This window comes from Urocitellus parryii, chromosome 14 (assembly GCF_045843805.1).
Source record: "Urocitellus parryii isolate mUroPar1 chromosome 14, mUroPar1.hap1, whole genome shotgun sequence".
NCBI lineage: Eukaryota > Metazoa > Chordata > Mammalia > Rodentia > Sciuridae > Urocitellus > Urocitellus parryii.
Genome location: NC_135544.1, coordinates 2,260,075 through 2,280,586, shown reverse-complemented (window position 1 = coordinate 2,280,586; position 20,512 = coordinate 2,260,075). Strand labels below are relative to the sequence as shown.

Here is a 20,512-nt window from a genome sequence, read left to right as displayed (position 1 = left end):
GAGGAGACTTGATGGGTCTGATCCTAACAAAGGGAAAAGCCCATGGATCCTTTAGTTAAGCACATCAAAGAGATTCATTGAGGAGCTTCTTTAGGAAAATAGGATGAAAATGGAGAAAACAAGTTGGTTGGGGCTTGGCAGCTTTGAAGGGGGCAATTGCCTTTGAACTTTGGGCTGTGAGCTGAGACAGGGCACCAGCATGATCTGGGAATTTTACGTGTGTAAAATTTTTTCTGGTTCCCAGAAAAGCAACCATCCTGCCTTATGATGGCTTAAACAAACCCTTAATTCTTACCCAGCTTCCAACACAACTGATAGATTTTTGCATTTTATTCTACCGGTATTCTTTGTTTTAGGCATTTCCTTTGTAGGTGGCATGTGGTTATCTTTAAGTTTTTGAATCGGTTCTGAGTCTCATTTTATATCATTGTTATATGGTGTGTTCTCCCTTTTATTTATTTAGAAGTTGTGTAATTTATGTTTATTTTCTTACTCTTTATTGACTTTTTATTTCCTTGTTGACATTTTCTGGGATTTTTGTTATAATCTATTAATGTTTATTCATGAATTTATTCAACAAATATTTATCTCTTACTGTGTGCTCCAGTCATTTTGCTAAATGTAGGCGACACTGTAGTGAAAAAGATGAACTACTCTTCTGCTTTCATGGAACTTACACACTACAGGGGAAAATAGAAAAAACTTAAAAATATTATAGATTGTATAAAATGCTAGGAAGGAAATAAATGAGCTATTTGCCATGCTGTATAATCATTGGGAAAGTTCAGAGACAAACTTGCTGAAAAGAGATGAGGTAAGCTAAAACCTAAGGAATGAAATAGAGCCAACCTTGTAAGTCTCAGAATAGTGCCCATATGGTTACAGTTTTAGGGGGAGTATTCAAGTAGAGGGAATAGCAAAGGCAAGACAAAAGGGAAAACTTCTATTTTTTTTTCTTTTTCTCCCTATACTAACGGTGTTTGATTCATCAGATTTATTGAACACTTTTAATGACACATGTTTTGTGAACACCATTTTTGCTCTTGTGAAATTCATAGATAATATAAACTATGAACACACATTTTCTTTAAAGATCAGTATAAAACCTTAAGTAACATAAAGAAGTAAAAGGAAATTTATTTTTCTAAATTTTCTTTCAGTATTTATAAATGGTCAGGCACAGTTTTACTAAAAGTGGAATATAAACAAAACACCTATTTATCTTCATATATAGAGTCACCATGAATTTGTTATCATAAATGTTTGATTTAAGTGACATATAAGCAACTTATAAACCATAACCAGTGTTTTCCCTAAGTGGTATACAACTCCTGGTAAAACTCTGAAAAATGCAAAATGAAGCTTTTCTGTGATTTAACCAAAAGTAAACTATTCTATGACTACACAATGTGCATTGTATATTTTGAGAAAATGAAGTGTGTATTAAAGCATTACACTGAGTACTTTGTTAATACATACATCCATGCACGCAATTAAATTGTAGGCTGTAATATTATAAACTGGTATTTTTTTCATTAATTAATACTTTCTAGGATAGATAGTGGAAGGTAAGCAGGATTTTCAACTTGGCAGTATTGGACATTTTGGGGCTAAATAATTTTTTGTTATTGTTGTTGAGAGTTGTCCTATGCATTGGATATTTGTCAGCATCTCTGGCTTCTTTAGATGGCTAGCATAGCTTCCTCACAGTGTGAAAATAAAAATTGTTTCTTCAGATATTTCCAAATTTACCCTGGGGGACAAACTTGTCCAGGTTGAGGATTGAATTAAAGGTACACTTTATACAATAAAGAAAGATTGAGATATATTCATTGTCTTCAAGCTCTGTTTTCATAGGTTCTGTCATTCAACACTTAGTGAGCAAAGGGATATCAAAGTATTAGGATAACTGGTTGCAGTAGCGCACACCTGTAATCCCAGCAGCTTGGGAGGCTGAGGCACAAGGATCATGAGTTAAAAGCCAGCCTCAGTAACTTAGCAAGGCCCTAAGCAACTCAGTGAGACCCTTTCTCTAAATAAAGTACAAAATAGGGCTGGGGATGTGACTCAATGGTTGAATGCCCCTGAATTCAATCCCAAGTACTACTCACCCCGCCCCCCAAAAAAGGGCTGGGTTTGTGGCTCAGTGGTTAAGTGCTTATGGGTTCAATCCCTGGTACAAAATAAATGAATGCTTGCATGCACAAGGCCCTGATTTCAATCCCTAGCACCACAAAACAAAACAAAACAACAACAACAAAAAAACCCCAAACAAATAAACAACAACAACAACAAACCAAACAAAATGAATGAATGAATGAACGAATGAATAAATGAATAAATAAATGTGAATAAAGTTTCTGTCCTTGAGCTTACATGCTGAGGAGGGAGAATGACATAGGAACACATAATACTGATGGTCAGTATAGTTAGATGTATCAAATGTGTTTTGACTTAAAATATTTCCAGCTTGCAGTCGATTTATTGAGATGTAACCTCATTGTGAGTTGAGGAGCCTCTGTATAGTACAACATGTTGCGTATTATAATTTCAATGGTACAATGCTATAAGGACACCAGAGGAAATATGTCCAGGAATCTCAAGGGTAAAATACCATTCATTTACTTGAACATGTCAGTGTCACATCATCAGTTTAAAAAATGGTTTTAAAAAATCTGAGTTTTTGTTAAGAATACAAAGAATGTGTATTTCCACTTAAGACTCATTGAAAATCGACACATTTGGGGGTTGGGATGGAGCTTAGTATTTATTAGAGCTCTTGTCCGGTGTGTGCAAGGCCTGGGGTTGAATTGGCACATTTTAACATTTGTCTTTCTCTTTTCTCTTTCATGTTTTGCTTCTCAACATGCTTGGTTTTTTTGATTGTATTAATGTTGATTTTAGACACTAGGTGGCAGTCTTAGCTGTAGAGAGGAGCCATGAGTGAGTAAAGTTTGGGGCCCAGTGAAGATTCATCCTTTATTCTATCTGTATTAGACACAGATGTCCTTAAGATGAGACACAGCTAAAGTAAGGAGGCAGTTTATTGCATAGTATTTTAAAAAATTAAACAGAGAGGTGAACACAGAATATTGGACCTAGAAGTGCATCTTATTTCACAAAGATATTTATTTCCCTAATCAAAATCTTATTCATTTAGAGGCAATATGAATTCAGTGGTCAAGAAGACCATCAAGAAGTGAAATTGTAGTTTTTATCTTAGCTCTGCTGCTTTCTAGCTTACACAAAATACTCTTTTTCTGCAATTCCTCAATTGTAAAATGGGAATAATGGTATCTCATTATGAGGATTAAATGAATAATGTAAATACAAGTTCTAGAGCTTAGAACAAAACCTAGCATATAGTAAGAACACAGTAGTGTTAGCTATTAGTAGTATTGAAAATATAGGATATAAAATACTAGTGTATAATTCTCCTTATTTGGCTATTTACTTATCTATTTGATCATTGACTCATGATTTTATAGTTTTGCATTTAATTAGAGGGCAAAGACAGAGCCATTTAGCAGTCTGAGGCCGTATTTGCAATATACAGTTATGAATTTAAAAATTTTTTTTAGTTGAAGATGGAATAATATTTTTATTTTATTTATTTTTATGCAGTGCTGAGGATTGAACCCAATGCCTCACACGTGCTAGGCAAGTGGGCTTTACCACTGAGCCACAACCCCAGCCCCTAGTATTGTTTTTTGGTGTTCCTGATAAAGGTACTAATGACTATGTGACCTTTCCCCCATTGGTGGTAACATGTTCTTTTTGACTAGGATCCTAAACAATTTTACCTTTATTTTTTGCTCCTTCTAGTAATTACCACTTCTTCTTTTTTAACTTTTTTTTTGTAGTTGTAGATGGACAGCATGCCTTTATTTTATTTGTTTATTTTTATGTGATGCTAAGGATCAAACCCAGTGCCTCACGCATGCTAGGTAGGTGTTCTGCCACTGAGCTACAGCCCCAGCCCCAAGTAACTACCACTTCTGAGTCGTTGCTCTTGAGCTCTGATGCTGCTTTTAATCATTTTTTAATAGTTCTATGGTGTTCCATTTTGTGGGCATACATAAGCACATTTTTTCTGACCCTCTACAGATGGAAAGTTCAATGCAGTTTTTGCTACATGTTGTTATAAATGATGCTTGCATGTGCATGTATTTGCACTTTTAGTTAAATATTTTCAACATCTTGCCAATGTCCATTGTCAAGTTTGAATTAGTTTATACTTTCATGGCAGTATGTGAGAAGGTGTCCATTTGTTTATATCCTCACCCGTAATGAGTATTTTTATGTATTTATTTATATGTGTATACATGAATGAATGAATGATAGTGTCTCACTGAAGGAATGAATAAATGAATGATGGGGGTCTTGCTCTGTTGCTAAGGGTGGCCTTGAAGCCTTGGGCTCAAGCTAGTCTCTTGTCTCAGCATGCCAAATATAAGAATATGCCATCATGCCCAGCTTAATAGATATTTTTAGATGACTTTGCCAGAAAATTAAAGATTATTTTGTTTTTAGTTTTTCTTTCTTATACCAATTTTATAAAATTAAAGAAAAATTTTATTTTCTTTGCATTTCTGTCTGCTGAGCATCTCTCCATATAGTATAAACAATTAAATTTGGAATCTTGTGAAATATTGCTTCTAAAATTTTGCCTGTGTCTCAGTGTTCATCTAAAGTATTTATGTAGCTATAATATATTTACATTATAGATGTAACTTTTTTTTTTCAAATTTTTTTATTTTTCTTGGGTACCTGGGATTGAACTCAGGGGCACTCACACCACTGAGCCACATTCCAGCCCTTGTATTTTATTTAGAGACAGTCTCACAGAGTTGCTTAGGCCCTTGTTAAGTTGCTGAGGCTGGCTTTGAACTCAAGATCCTCCTGCCTTAGTCTCCCAAGCTGCTGGGATGACAGGTGTGTGCCACCACACCTGGCTCTATATATAACATTTAAAATACTGCAGCAGCATTTAACTAAGGAAAGTCAGGGATTGAATATAAAATATATTTGTGTGTGTATATATATCTATACACACACATATACACTAAAGGGGCTGGAAATATAACTCAGTGGTAGAGTACTTGCTTATCAGGTGTAAGGCCCTGAGTTTGATTCCCAGCACTGCCAAAAAAGTAAATAAATAAACAGAAGAGTTTTGTTCAGGGATTTTCTTCTGAAAATAGCTTGACTAACATTCTTTTAGCAAAATGAAATATTAAAATTTTGTTTTAACAATTTTAATTCCATTGTGCCATGAAAATTTATAGTGTTGTGTATTATTTTGGATTGTACATTGATATACAGATTAGTTTTGAAGACAATTCTGTCATTATTCTAGGAGGTACTATTGCCTCTTATTGTATTTTAGGAGATCCTCAACATATAAGCTTCTGTTCATTATCAGATAGAAAGGCAAGTAGTTTCGATCTTCAAGGAGCTAAAATTATGCAGTGCTGCCAACATAGAGGCTTGATAAAATTAATGAATACAAGGTATTTTTGTCACATGTATTTTCCCCATTTACTTTTTTTAAAAAAAATATGTATTTGTTAGTTGTAGTTGGACACAATATGTATTTATTTATTTTTTATGTGGTGGTAAGGATTGAACCCATGGCCATGTGAACTACCACTGAGCCACAACCCAGGTCCCCCACCTTTTATACAGAGAGAAGTACACAGTTGAATTGTTATACAGATGTAAGGTAACCAAATTCTAAATTAATGCAGTTTTTATGTTGATAAATTAGAATTTAATAAATGTATGGTAAAATGCATTTTACATGACACAGTTCTTAAAACTATGATAAATTAAAAAAGTTTTATATTTGTCAACATAATTTAAAACAATAATTTTGTGTGCTTTATTAGAATTAATAAGATGTTTTTATTGCTGAGTTGGAAGTTTCACTTGACATAGTTTTCTTTATTTATAGTGAGATGAGCTAGTCACCTTCGTCACACTGTCTATAAAGTTTGACTAAAAGTAGGTAGTTGGGGACTTTGTAGCCTCCTTTTAGAATGGAGAAAGCTAGAAAAATCATTGCTCCTGCACTTAAAACAATGATAACAAACTCCAGAAATCTACAAATATGTAGATTTCTTAAATCCATCAGAGAGCTGAGATGGTAGGACAGCCATCCAACCCAAAGTCTTAGAAAAGACAGGTACCCCCAAGGAAAATTAGGATCTTAGTACTTTTTACCTGATACAGAGTGAACACTAATCAGAAGAATTCTGTTAAAATTTTTAGTGAACTGCAAAAGACTTAGTATAGACTAGCAAGAGAACATAGACCACTGCACAACAGGGGTACTTGTTCCCACTCACAGTCTCTTCAACACAGACTGGTATCTTGTAGAGAATTGAGGCAAGAGTGAAGGTATTGAGAAAGTGTCCCTCACTGGATAGGCCTGGATGAGGGAAAGTCCTTCTCCCCTCTTTTTCTCCTGTGAGACAAAAGGCCTTAAACTTGCTGTGGGAGGGTCCAGAACTTCAGCAGGAGAAGAACACTGAAAAGGTCACACCCTGGGCACCAAGGAACTCATTGCTTGCTTAAGATGGAGGCTTCATAAGAGTATCAGAGGAAAACCCCATCCCCATCCCTACCCCCCAGGAGGCTAATAACTGTGAATAACAGGTAACAGTGAAATTCTGTGAGTTGCAGGAACATGGAGGCAGACTATTTAAGGTATAATATTAAAAGGACATAAAACTGAAGGCTAAATACATTCAGAGAAATACATCTGGCAAACAGACTCTGCCCTGAACATGAGGTGTAGCTTGCTGAATTGGAAGCCTGTGGTGCATTATGGGTAACCATATCAGCAACAGGTTTCAAACCAAGCTCATGTCCTGACTGGATCGACTCAACCTCCTGTCACTTAAGGCTTGGCAAAAGGAAAGGCACACCTGCTTCAAGGCATAAAAACTTTTGCCTCAGTGTCAGCCATCTTACAGAGGATATCCTGCATTCAAAAAAATGTTTGAGGCATAAAAAGAAGCAAGGAAAAACAGCAAACTAAAGTCACAGGTATTGGAACTATGAGATATAGAATTTAATGTCTATATTAAAAAAGACAGACATGATCAGACAAAGGTACTATTTTAAAAATCATGTGAAAACCCCAGAAATGAAAAGCACAGTAACAGATGAAAAATGTTTTCAATAAGCTCATCAATGAACTTGGCATAGCCAAGGAAGAATCTGAGAACTTGAAGATAAGCCAATACAAATTATCCAAGCTGAGATGCAAAGAGAAACAAGTGTAAAAAATCATAGAACAGAGCATCATCCATGAGCTGTGGTATGTTAGCAAATGGCCTGAATGTATAATTGAAGTCTTGAAAGGAGAAGAGAAAGAGAGTGGAAGAAATACTTGAAGACCAGTGGTCAGTTTTCCAGAATTAATAATGGACACCAAACCAAGAGTCCTAAAAGCTCAAAGAACATGAGGTTATCCTCAAATCAGACAAAAGACAGGAAAAACACCTAGGTGTTGCTTATTCAAACAGCGAAAATTAAGAATAAGGACAAAATATTAAATGCAGAGTTTCCCTCTGATTCATTTTGGTGGAACAAAGAATTACAGAAGACTTCTCATTAGATCTGTGCAAAGTAAAAAATAACGTGTGACATCTTTAATTTTTGAAGCTAGAGGGTTTATTTAGGCATTTCCTTGGTAATAAAAATGATAAAAAGAGTGGTTACATTTGCATAAAAATATAAAGTTGCATGTCAAAACACTTCAGTTAAACTACAAGTGAAGGGACTGGAGTTGTGGTTCAGTGGGAGAACGCTTGCCTAGCATGCATGAGGCACTGGATTTAATCCCCAGCGCCACATACAAATAAACAAATAAAATAAAGATACTGTGTCCATCTTCAACTAAAAAAAAAATTTAAAAAAATACAAATGAAAACTTGGAAAATGTTATTTTTACATGTTAATAATTAGTAAAGAACTCTAGCAGTGATATCTTTAAATGGCCCAAGGTAAAATCTTTCAACTCAGAATTCTTTACTCTGCAGAAATACTCGTTTCAAAAGTGAAGGAGAAATACTGTGTCAGAGAAACAGAAACTGAAAGAGTTTAGACGTATATAAAAGGAAGTTGTTCAGGCAGAAGGGATTTAACACTAGAAATTTGGATCTGTATAAATAATGAAGTGTGCTGGAGAAAGAATAAACAAAGATATAAGATTCATGACTTACTTATTAATTTTTTTTGCTTTTCTTAGTTTTCATTGGTTTGAAAGATGACCATAAAACAAAAATATCAGCAATGTATTTTGTGTTTAGAGTGCACATGCACGACACACACAAAAGTAATATAAGGGATGGTTAGTTTTGAATATACTGTAGTAATATCTTTTATATTATGTGAGAAATGGCATAGTTTGAGGTGAGGTTCTGATTAATTATAAAGTTTTGGACAACCACTAAAACATTTTTTTTCAAGAGGCATGAATAAATAGCCAATAATGGAGGTAAAATGGAATCATAGAAATATATTTGGTTAATCTAATTTAAAAAAAGAAATAGGGGAAAAAACCAAGAGTAGATGGATCAGATAATAACAGTGAACAAGAGAACAATTTTATTTCAGCCATATTAATAATTATGTTAAATATAAATGGTATAAGTCTAGTAAGACAGATTTTTCAGATTGAATACAAAAGCAAAATCCTTATATATGCTATTTGAAAGAAACACAATTTTATATATAAAGACATGGGCTGGGCGTAGTGGTGCATGCCTCTAATAATAAAAAAAAAAAGGTTGGGTAGTTCAGTGGTCAAGAATCCCTGGGTTCAATCCCTAATTTGAGGCGGGGGGTTAAAGTAAATGAAAAGTGAAAGGATGTGAAAAATGATATACATGGAAACACAAATCAAAGGAAGGCTAGGGTATGTATGTTAATATCAAATAACATAGACTTCAGAGCAAAGAAAACTACCAAGGATAAAGAGGTACATTAAACAATGATAAAGGGATCAGTTCTCCTACAGTCTTTTAAGTATGTATATATCTAACAACAGACCTTAAAAATGCATAGATTAAAAATGGAAAACTAAAAGGAGAAATAAACAGATCAGTCGTTAAGACTGGAGTCTATAATACTTCTCTTTCGATAATTAAACCAATTTGGAAAATGAGGATATAGGGCTTCTAACAACTTGACGTAATTACAGTAATATTTTTAAGAGCATATGGAATACTCAAGGTAGATGTTATTCTAGCTCACAAAAGAAGTCTTTGAAAGTATACAAAGGGTGTGCTTGGACCATAATGGAATTAGACTAGAAATCAATAACAAGCTGGGCATGGTGGTGCACACCTGTAATCCCAGTGGCTTGGGAGGCTGAGGCAGCTTCAGCAACTTATTGAGGTCCTAAAGTAACACAATGAGACCCTGTCTCTAAATAAAATACGAAAAAGGGCTGGGGATGTATCTCTGTGGTTAAGCACCACTGGATTCAATCTTGGTACCAAAAAAAGAAAAAAGAAATCAGTAACAAGTGTATTTGGAAACTCTCCATTTGAAAATTAAACAGCAACATTAACCTATGGTTGAAGGAGGAAATAAATAACAAGGAAGTTAAAAAATTATTAAATGAAATGAAAGCACAATGTGTCAAAATTAAGGGATGTAGCTATGGAGTGCTTAGAGGGAAATATAGAACCTTAATCCTTATAGTGAAAAAGAATGTTGTGTTCATATTCACATTTTATTTACTCATTCTTCAACTGATGGACATTTGGGTTGTTTCCACTTTTGTGATTTTGCTTAAGAAAATTTTAGAATCTAGTAGGCAGTCCTTTTCATAAATGTTTCATACTGCTTTTATTAAAGGCGTTAGCACATAGAAATAAGATAATGGATGTTAGATGATGATAGGTAGAGATAACTATAATAGATAACACCTTTCCTTTATAGGCACTATTTTTAGTGTCTTACTTATTTTTAACTCATTTAATTCTCACTACTCTATGAGGCAGGTGTTATTGTTATCTCCATGTTATAGATGAGGAAACTGAGCAGAGAAATGAGAACTTGCCCTGTTTTATATGGTAAATGGGATAACTAAGGTCATACCCTGGCCATGTGGCTCTGAAGTCTGCACCACACTGTTCTACCATTTCACAGGAAAGAGTAGGCATAGCCAAATTGTGAGTGAGTTAATGGGAATTTCAGCGAAACTTCATTGAGTTTGCTTACTTTGTTCCCTTCATGGCAGAGTTTATAAATTCTAGCCTGTTCTCTTTTCTATTAAGAGACAGTGGGTTTATCAATTAGTTCTGATTTTATTTAACTGTAGAGTTTAGAACATACCTGATTTTCATTGTACTTGGGGATCTTCTCCTAAATTGAAGCATCTTCAAATTTGATGTTATCTTGTCATTTTCTAGTTTCAAAAAAGAAAAATTGGTGTAAAAAAATAGAATGCATAGATCTTAGTTTGTAAATACCATTCTGCAGTAAAGTAAGTCTTGAATCCTTAGAGAAATGATTGATTCCAAATTTTGGAAAATTCAAGATAAGCCTGGAACATTATTTGGTACCAAGAAGTAAGAATGTCTTTCCCCCCAACAAAGACAAGCCAGAGACACTGGAACCAACTAAAGCTGGGATGTTTGAACAACAACACAAATAATGATGATAATGGATTATATCCATGTGACCTTATTCACTTAATAATTAAAAAACAAATTAGAGAAAGCAGCACTTCCTGCAGTAGAGCTATAATAAGTGTGGAAGAAATGATGGAAATCATTTGCAGTAGGCACTCACAAATAATAATTATTATATGCAAGAGTGACTAATATATGCAAAAGTTAGTGAAAGTATGAGAAATAAGGTATTTGCATAGTCTCAGAATATTTCTCCCTAAGACACTTATTAATTACAGAGGAAAAACTAATAGCTTCATGGCCGAAAATCCTAATAGATACCCCTTAATCAATAATCAGTTAACCAGCTGCAGTAATAAGATATATTGACAATAAGGCACATTGATAGGAATAACACAGCCTTATTCCTGTGTTATTTTTGCCAGAAATGCAGAAATCTCAGTCTAGAGGAAATATCAGACAAAGCCAGATGAAGACCCTTCTACAATATAACTGACCAGTACTCTTTAGAAGTGTTTCAGAAATGAGGGACAAAGACAGACTGGGTACCCTTGGGAGATTTGAAGAGAATATGGAGACATGACTAGGGCAGGGTGGGATCCTGGATTGGTTCCTGGACCAGAAGGGGTGTTCCTGCTAACAATAATACATTTCAAGTGCCTGTCAATTAGTGATATTATGTCAGTATTTATAAGTTTTCAATAGATACACAGTTATTTAAGGTGCTATTATTAAGGAATGTTGGATAAAAGGTATGAAGGGACCTATATACTAACTTTGTAACTTTTTGTTGGTGCAAATTTATTTTAAATAAAAATATTAAAAATGTAAAAAGAAAATGGCCTATGGTGTCTAGGCCTTTGTGGACAATAGTATTTCATATGTTCACAGTGAGTTGTAGTACCTGCCAACATGGTAGGAACAGTGCCTGCTACCGTGGGAATCAGATGAAAATAGAGTTCCCTGCATCATGCAAACAGTTGTTATCAGTTAATGTCTATAATATGTGCAGATGAAAGTTCAATGAGTGTAATAGTATAAAGAACCCCTAATATATATCTGTGGAAATACAGACATCTTAGAGATGTTCTGTGCCCAGGTTGAATTATTTGTAATAGATTATGTTATTTTTGCAATTGGTCACTAGCAACAAAAGCTTCAGGGTGTGGGGCACCCTAATAGATTCACTGGATTTCTGTTTCCCAATCATTTACTTCATATAGGATGTACTGAAATTAAAAAAAAGGAAGGAACTTAGAAAAGAGGGCAAAGGAAAATAAAAAATCTAGTCCAGCACTTTATTTGATGTCTACTTCATTTATAGCTTGTGAATGACTATGCTGGAAAATTAATGGCCCTAGAAGGAAAGAAGGTGGGATGAGGGTTTTCAGTAGGGGGCAGGCAGGTAGGCATGGCAGGTTTTGTGAACTGGAGGTCCAGTGAACCACCTCAGTGCTAAGGACTTTCTTTTTTTTTTTTTTCTCCTCAGGGTATTGAGTCTTGTGATTTTTCCATCACAAGAAGTTTTTTGTTTTGTTTTTGAAAGTAGATGCTAATAGGTGAATCCACTTATTAGAATCTGTCTTTAGGAGGAGAATTAAGAGGCAAAGAACTTTCACTTTGGACATGGTCCAAGTGTGATCTTTTTGGCTTGCAAAAATATATTTCAGAGGGACCATAGGTTTCTGAGGACAAGATGTAGGCTGGACAGTAGCCTTTCTTCTATGTTTCATGGGAGCTGTGAGACAGTGTTTCCATCTCAGTTATCCTCTTAGTCACCAATCCCTTGATTTCAAAAGATTTTGCAAGTGAATTTCTCTCATTTCTCTGCATGTTTCTTACTAACAGTGGGAGAGAAAATGGAGTACATTGAGCTCAGTGCAGATGAGCAGGAATTGAACTGTTTGCCTAAAATGGAGGGAACTGACTTTAGAAATAAAGGAGAGTATTGACTGCCTTTTCTTCCCCAGGAAAGAGAAGGCCTAAGGGAGCAGGAGGCTTTATCACATCACCCTTTGCTTTCTGGCCTCTAAAAATAGAGCGCCACTGACGTCGTCTGTGTGTATGCCATTCTATTCCCAGGCCCTTCTGCCGCTTAGTGTCCGGACACTGGAATGTTCTTGTCTGCCTTTGTTTTTATAAGGAAATCTCAGATGTACTCATTCAGGCCTAGAGGTGATAATATTGAAGCCTGGATTTTGATTACAGAGATTCTATGACTTGTAAAAATAAATGATAAAATAACTGCTTTCTTATTGTATGATACAGAATTCCAGAAACTCTGGAGGAGTGTCACTGTGGATTCAATGGATGAGGAGAAAATTGAAGAATATTTGAAGCGACAGGGTATTTCTTCTATGCAGGAATCTGGACCAAAGAAAGTGGTGTGTAATCTCTAGAAAAAAAAATCAATCCTCTGTTCTCTGTTAGTTGCTTCCTGTTCTGCTCTCTGAAAAGCCAGTAGTCAGTCGCCCTTCCAGTTTTTTCTTTGTCTCGTCCAGTGATTTGGTCAGATGTAACCCATATCATGTCTGCAACTGAACTGCCCTTGGGTACTGTTCTCCAGGCTGGGGAGAGCTTCCCATTGCCTTTAGCCTGTTCTAACTATGTCAGCTCTTGAGCTCCAGCCATGCCTCCCTGACTCTGGGGCCTCAGTGTTGCCTACTCTCTGCACACACTTATCCCAGTTTCTACAGGAGCCTGCATCTTCATCTGCTTGGCCTTTAGCACTGTAATTGTGCTTTCTTCCCCTTGCTTTGTGAGCTTTGTAGACTCGTCACTTAGTTCTGCTGTCTCTGATCATGTTGACTTGTCCTTGTTGATTTTCAGGTCCCTTGGGAACCCGATATTATTTTCTTTGTAGTGCCTAAATTCTTCTCATAGGAGGCATTAGTAATCACATAAAACTGGTAAATTGCTGTGTATCAGCTAAGCAAAACCTAGATTCCTGTAGTTCAAGAATGGAGCCAGGTGGGGAGTAATTTACTAACATGTGAGACTCTCCCTCTGTCCTTTGCCATCATCATGCTTTGTGTCTTTTTGGGTGTGTGCAGTGTGTGCCTTAGTGAATTTTTAGGACTCAAAAAGGAAGATTTAATGCCAGTGATTTGTCCACAAATGTGTAATTACAGCCCTTCATGATGACCTATTATTAGTTTATTGATTTTTAATCATGTGTTATTAATATTTTAAATATACAGAATGGAGAATAATAGTACAAATCTTTGTGTCTCTCCATTTCTGTTTTGCTATATCTCAGTATTTACTTCAGGTCCCCCACTTTAAATTGATGATGGTGGATATATTTTTAGACTCAAGTCTAACAGAGACAAAAACCCAAGAGCTTCACTGCCTCTCTTTTGTTTTATCCACTTAGTGCCTAGAATAGTTCTGGTAAGTTATGGGGCCAACCTGTTTATTGCTGATGTAGGTTCACACTTTATGGTAACAGAAAGTACTGAGTCTGGTTGGAGGTTGGCATGTGTGCTGTGGATGGGTGTATGTGAGGCTGGGTCACAGAGCAGGGGAAACTCTGCATCCTTTGCTGCAGGTTTCTGAGCTTGCTTATTAAATCCTGACTATCCTAACCACCTGGGAATTACTGTTGTTTCTGTTTTTTCCTTTAGGCTCCTATTCAGAGAAGGAAAAAACCTGCTTCACAGAAAAAACGACGTTTTAAGACTCACAACGAACACTTGGCTGGAGTGCTGAAGGATTACTCTGACATTACTCCTGGCAAATAGGGAACACTTTTGTCTTGAACAAAGAGTTACAAACACACAATCAAGATTTTGTTGTTGTTGTTGATGCTCGGGATCTGAAGACTGGCTGTCTTCCCATTCTGCTTCTTAGGACTGAGGCAAGGAGCAGTTCAGTTTACAGAACAAGTGCAAATTACCAAACTCACAGCTTATTTTAATCAAATAGGCTAATGAGAAATGTGATATTCCCTCTAGACCTTCTGTTCCTTCTTGGGAGAAAGGCACTTAGCACGATATGCAGGTGTCTTTGCTATTTGTCTCTACTTCTAGATGGTTCCTGGTTCCATTTTTTTCTCTTTTATTACCTTAGAGCAAGTTGGCAGATAGTCTTGAATGCAATATTTGTTTATTCCAAAAGAACATATTTATAATAAAATCATTGTAGAAGGATTTTGAAGAAGTTAATGAATTCCGTTTGTTTCTTTTCATTCTTCGAAATGGCAGCAACCAGCTCCAGTCCTGGACTTGCTCAGGGTGTGTGCTTGGGATGTTATGGAGACTGGAGTCTACTCTGGTACTGAGCATGTGGATTCCCAGTTGGAACAAGACATGCCTCTCATTAGCAAGTAATGCAATAAAAAATACACTAGATGTAATTGTTAATGTTATCTTTTAAAAGGACAAATTGGTGTTATAGCCTGTTGGATTTAGAAAATAATGCTCTGGTATGGTCTTGAACAAGGAGTCATCTTGCCAACCTGAACATTAGCTTTACCATGTCTCACCCCTAACATGACTTGGCCTGAGGTTCATCTGGTTGAGACTCCCACTTTCCCCCTGTCACTGGCCTGGCTCATGAGAGCCTTTATCAAGTATGTGTGGGTTTTTTTCATAATGGGAAGTTGCTGTGGTCCTTCCTGCCTTCTGTAGCAAAGTTCCCATTTTCCCTATTGATGCTTTTTTAAAAAAATATTTTTTAGTTATAGTTGGACACAATACCTTTATTTTATTTATTTATTTTTATGTAGTGTTGAGGATTGAACCCAGGGCCTCACCCGTGCTAGGCAAGAGCTCTACTGCTGAGCCACAACCCCAGCCCCTTATTGCTGCTTTTTATATGGACTACTGTGGTCCTTTGTGTTAGTGGCTTCATATCACAGGTTGAAATTGTATTGGATTATAAAAGTGAGGTCTGGTGTTCCTAAAAAATGATGGTACCCAAAGCAGTGAGTCCTTTGATTAGATGACAGAAGGCATTTTGCTTTTTAAATTTATATTCTATATGTGAACTTCCTACCCATTTAGTGCTCTCTGTTTGCTTTATGTCTTTCTAAATTCCAAGCTCTAAAACATGAGATATGAAACTGAGACTCCCCTTGATAATTTGGAATACAGGAAATTCAACCTGTTTTGCTTTGTAAATAAGGAACTTTAATGACTTACAGCATAAAACTAGTTTCATTGTAAATGTAGAATTAGCTTATCTCCAAATGCTGGCTTTTGTGGTCTGTATACCCCATCCTATTTTATGGGCGATGCCTTTTGGATATTTCAAATACTTCATCTTATTCTGCAAGGAGATAGACCTTCATCACAGATTCTAAAACAATATGCTTTACAGCTCGTTGTGTATTGTTAATAATTTCTAGCTAAGCCTGTGCTCATCAATACTTCATGGACTGGCCTGATAATTGATTGTTGTCTAAAACTTATTTCAGAAATGAGGAAGTTTAGATCTAGAGAAGTGTATTGCCAAGTCGATAACATGTGTGAACTATAGCTTTGTTTCATTCACTTGCATTTTATTTTGCTGATAAGCCTTGATCCTCTTTGCCTATGACATGCAATTCCTGCATGGTGAAGTACTGAGATTGTATCACTGAATGATGTGGGGAGGATATTGTTTTTGTGGAAAATTTGAGAGGATCCTAGTTATGTTTATGATCATAATTAAAGAAGTAAGTTTTTTTTAGCAGTTTTTTTGGGTGTCTAAAAAATATTCTCCAGAAATTCCAAGCTAAAAGTTGTGTTCCCACTTCTGCCTGTTTCTGTTGGATCTGCTGCCATTCAGAAGCAAGTGGGGATGGGCATGGCTGAGTGAGTTAAAAGGGTAAGTCAGGCTGTAGTGCATTTAATTTATAATTCATCAGTCACGTGAGGCTTTTAGGGGATAGCTAAGAGAAGTGTAGTTGAGCCTGGACACAGTATAAAAATGAACATTTGGCCACTGCTGTCATAGCCGGTGAGTGTGGCTAGATGATGGTGGGACTCCAGGGACAGAAGAGCACTTTATACCTGTTGAGCAGAGAATTAGGAAAAATGCAGTGCAGAGACATCCGATTACTTCCAATCCCAGTGTTCATAGGGAAGGAATGCAAATGTACAGCCTTGGATTTTTCATATGAGCTGTTTGAAATCACTGGCAGCAAAAACATGTTATGAATGTAGTTGGTTATGTAGGACTAGAGTATTTGTATTTATCAATTACCCAGTTCCCCTCAGCTAATGGCTTAAAAGATGAAACTCAGTCCCCCCTTTCTTCTAGCCACTATTTTACTTTCAGCTGATTTGTGGGAAGATATGGGGTTTTCTGAGGTTTCACTGTTAGCAAGCTGAGGCAAGTATCGTGCCTTCTGTAGCAATGACCTGTTATCACTCACATTGCTGTCCTTGGAATTAATTTCCCAGTGTGTACTGAGAGAAGAGTAGGTGGGAGTTAGAAGCTCTGGGAACCTCTTGAAAGCCATTTCTCTAACTTTGGAACACTTGTCACCAGGCTGTTTTGTGACTGTTGGGGGAAGCATAGTTTAGAAAAGTGGATTTAGAGTAAGCCCTGGCATTATGCTATTGGCTTTCCTCTTAAGATGAAACTGGAGTTTTGAGTGAGACTTCATTCCCTACTTGGCCACTTTCCTCTTGGTTCTTGCCTGCAAGTTCTGAAGAATAAAATCTACAGACAATAATGGAAGGGAAGAGTAAACAGAGTAGGATTTATTTAAGCAAGAAAAGATAGAAGTCCCGCCTTGTGGAACGAGGCCTGATAGCAGAAAACCTCATTTTGGTGTGCCACCTTAGGAGTTTATGTGTAGTTTGGGCAGAGCATGGAGCAAAATAAATGTAAAATATGCAAAAAGAATCAAGGCTATAGCCTTATCATCTGGGTTCACCCCCACCTTCTGTTTTTCCGCTTTAAAGAACAAAAGCACATTTTCCTTCATAAAAGGATTTCCATTAGAAAAAATGAACATGTTCAACTTACCTGAACATGTTCAACCTTGTTCAGTCTCAGAAGCTAAGTGGGTTTGGCCCTGGTTAGTTCCTCCATGGGAGAAATAAAGATTGAGGAGGCTGCTATCTTAGGCCCCTGTAGAAGTTTGGGGCTGTAGTATTAATCCAGCTCATCTGATTTGGGCCAGCACCTTGTGAGCATGTTGTGGTTTGAAGATCTGGTGAAATCTTACTTTTCAACCAGCCAGAACTTTGCAGGGTTCATACGCCACAGGGCATTCAGTGCAAAGCCTTGTGCATTTATAAGAATACACAGCCTGAATCTGGCAGAACTAGCTCCAGAAGCACTTTTATCTTATACCAGTTTTATCTTGACTCTTATTATTAATGTCACTACCACTAGGATGTCCTGCATCATTGGTAGACAGAGCTTTATTTATTTATTTATTTTTTTTATTTATTTTTTTTTTTTTTAGTTCTCGTCGTTGCACAACATCTTCTTTGGTATACGGTGCTGAGGATCGAACCCGGGCCGCACGCATGCCAGGTGAGCGCACTACCGCTGAGCCACATCCCCAGCCCCTAGACAGAGCTTTAAAAAAACATTTTCCTGCAAGTGTGGTGGCACATGCCTGAAATCCCAGCTGCTTAGAGGCTGAGGTAGGATTAAGTTTGAGGCCCTGTCTAAAATAATGGGGTGTGGGGAGGCGCTGGGTAAGGCACTTCTGTGTTCAATCCCCAGTGCTGCGAAAACAACCCTCCCCCCTAACTTGGAGACCTTAATCAAATTGACTACTTATATTTGGTTTAGCATTACAATGATACTTTTAGTAGAGGCATTCTGAGGGTACTTCAGAAAATAGGGCACTAATAATAAACATTCTTTAGCCTAAGAATGTTGTAAAATTTGTTTTGTTAGGTGTGACATAATGGTTTTAAAGTAGAACAGTAAGAGAGCAACCATGTGCTGATATTTAAACTACTCTGGAAGAGTGGGCTTTTCACCATAGTTGAATGTTGCAGTGGTGTGGAAGCAGGAGGAAATCTGTCCACATTGTTAGCCCTGATCATCCCTTGTCCAGATTCCTCAGAAGTAACTTTGATATGGACACCAAGGATTGTGTATTAAGATACAGAATCCAGGACCTCAGCCATGCCTTTATCATTCTTAAGAATGTTCCTTAGGGGGGCTGGGGTTGTAGCTCAGTGGTAGAGCATTTGCCTAGTGCATGTGAGGCCCTTGGTTCGATCCTCAGCACCACATTAAAAATAAATAAGTAAAATAAAGTTATTGTATCCAACTACAACTAAAAAATAAGTATTTAAAAAAAATGTTCCCTAGGCCACACAACTCAGGATTCAGGGATGCCATAGAGTTTGAGATGGGGTAGTAATTATTGCAAGTTAGCCCATGAAAGTGGGGTTGACATTACGCAAGCACTAGGTCCAGTAAAGCTGGAGCCTAAATGTGATTAACTGGAGGAGTTTTCATTTGCAAATTGTAAAGTTCTTTCCAAATTCCCTTAATTCATAATTTTGTTACAGAAGTGGAAGGAGTGTTATTTCAGATGCTAGTTGATAAAATTAGTTCAATTAGTCTTGTATTCACAAGGGAAAGTACATTTGGTAATGAAATAAAGTGATGGCTAAGTTAATCTATCTACAGAGGCTACAAATTTGGGACATTGAGTAAGGGAGCAAGAGCTAATAGACATGCCTTTTTTATTCCATGTTCCTGGTTCTAAAAGACAATGCATTCATTCATTATCAGTAGAGTGACAGAAAAGACAAATTTTCAGAGACTGTAATGAAGTTGGTACTCAAATGCTTGGTCAGCACTGTAATTTGCACAGAACTGGTAAATACCATCCACCCTTGTCACTTGCACATCATGACCACCAGGCACTCATCCATCCCAGGTCCTCTTCTGAGAAATCATCTGGGAAGTGACTGTGTTCAGTAATGGCTATTGGGATAGTGTAGCCCACAGCTGTAAAACTGGCTACCCTCAATTCCTGGGCCATATGGCAATCTCTGGCGCTTTTGAGTTGGAGGCTGACGGATGGGCTAAAGGCAAAGGCACATGATCAAGCCTGCCCGGGATAGGCGTGGAGCCGAGTGTGGCTGTGGAAAGCTTCCTGTCCTTTTTCTGCAGTTATCCATGAGTTCAAGGGACCGGAAGGTGGCAGTGATAGCCTGTGTTTGGTGGATAGTCGCCTCTGGAAAAGGATATGAGATCCAAAACACAGAACCAAAAAACATCAGTGTTCAAGTCAAGGATTACAGTAGCTGTTGTTGCCATTGTTTGGAATTAGGCATTATTAAGAATGGTGAGGGGCTGGGGATGTGGCTCAAGCGGTAGCGCGCTCTCCTGGCATGTGTGCGGCCTGGGTTCGACCCTCAGCACCACATACCAACAAGGATGTTGTGTCTGCCAAAAACTAATAAATAAATATTAAAATTCTCTCTAAAAAAAAAAAAAAGAAAAAAAGAATGGTGAGTGAGCGCATGTATGAAACTCCATCAGTCATCTTGGCTAAGTCAGCATAAAGCCATCAGTGACACCTGAAGAGAATTCGAATGATCTTGAGCCTTAGCTTTGTAGCCTGAGGTGGATGTCTGTTGAACTCAGTGAAAGGCATCTCGGAAAAGTTGTGAATCTACCTTGGGCTCCTTTATGGCTTATGGCAGTAGTGACAGTGACCCAAGTGGTGCATCTGTGGAGGCTGTCCCCTGGTTCTCCCATTCCTACCTGTTTCCTCCTGTAATCTTTCCATTCTAGTGCTTAGCTGGTCCCAAAGCCTGAAACAGAAAAGAAATTTCTGGTCCCTAGGCTGCAGTGTGTGGGACACATTTGGCTGATCTTGAAAAAAAGAATTTGTCAAGCAATGGTGTGATAGCTGGAATAAGCACTTTATTTTTTAAAAA

General features: G+C 37.1%; 1 protein-coding gene across 1 annotated transcript in view; it reads left to right on the top strand.

Annotated features, from left to right (window-relative positions):
• Gtf2e2 (general transcription factor IIE subunit 2) overlaps window positions 1-14,816 on the top strand; it is a 76,284-nt gene extending 61,468 nt beyond the window's left edge. The window contains exons 7-8 of the mRNA XM_026414050.2: window positions 12,924-13,039; window positions 14,282-14,816. Of these exons, the coding sequence (XP_026269835.1) occupies window positions 12,924-13,039; window positions 14,282-14,398 (233 nt within the window). The 3' untranslated portion in view covers window positions 14,399-14,816. The remainder of the gene's footprint in view (window positions 1-12,923; window positions 13,040-14,281) is intronic.
• Window positions 14,817-20,512: the final 5,696 nt, after the last annotated feature.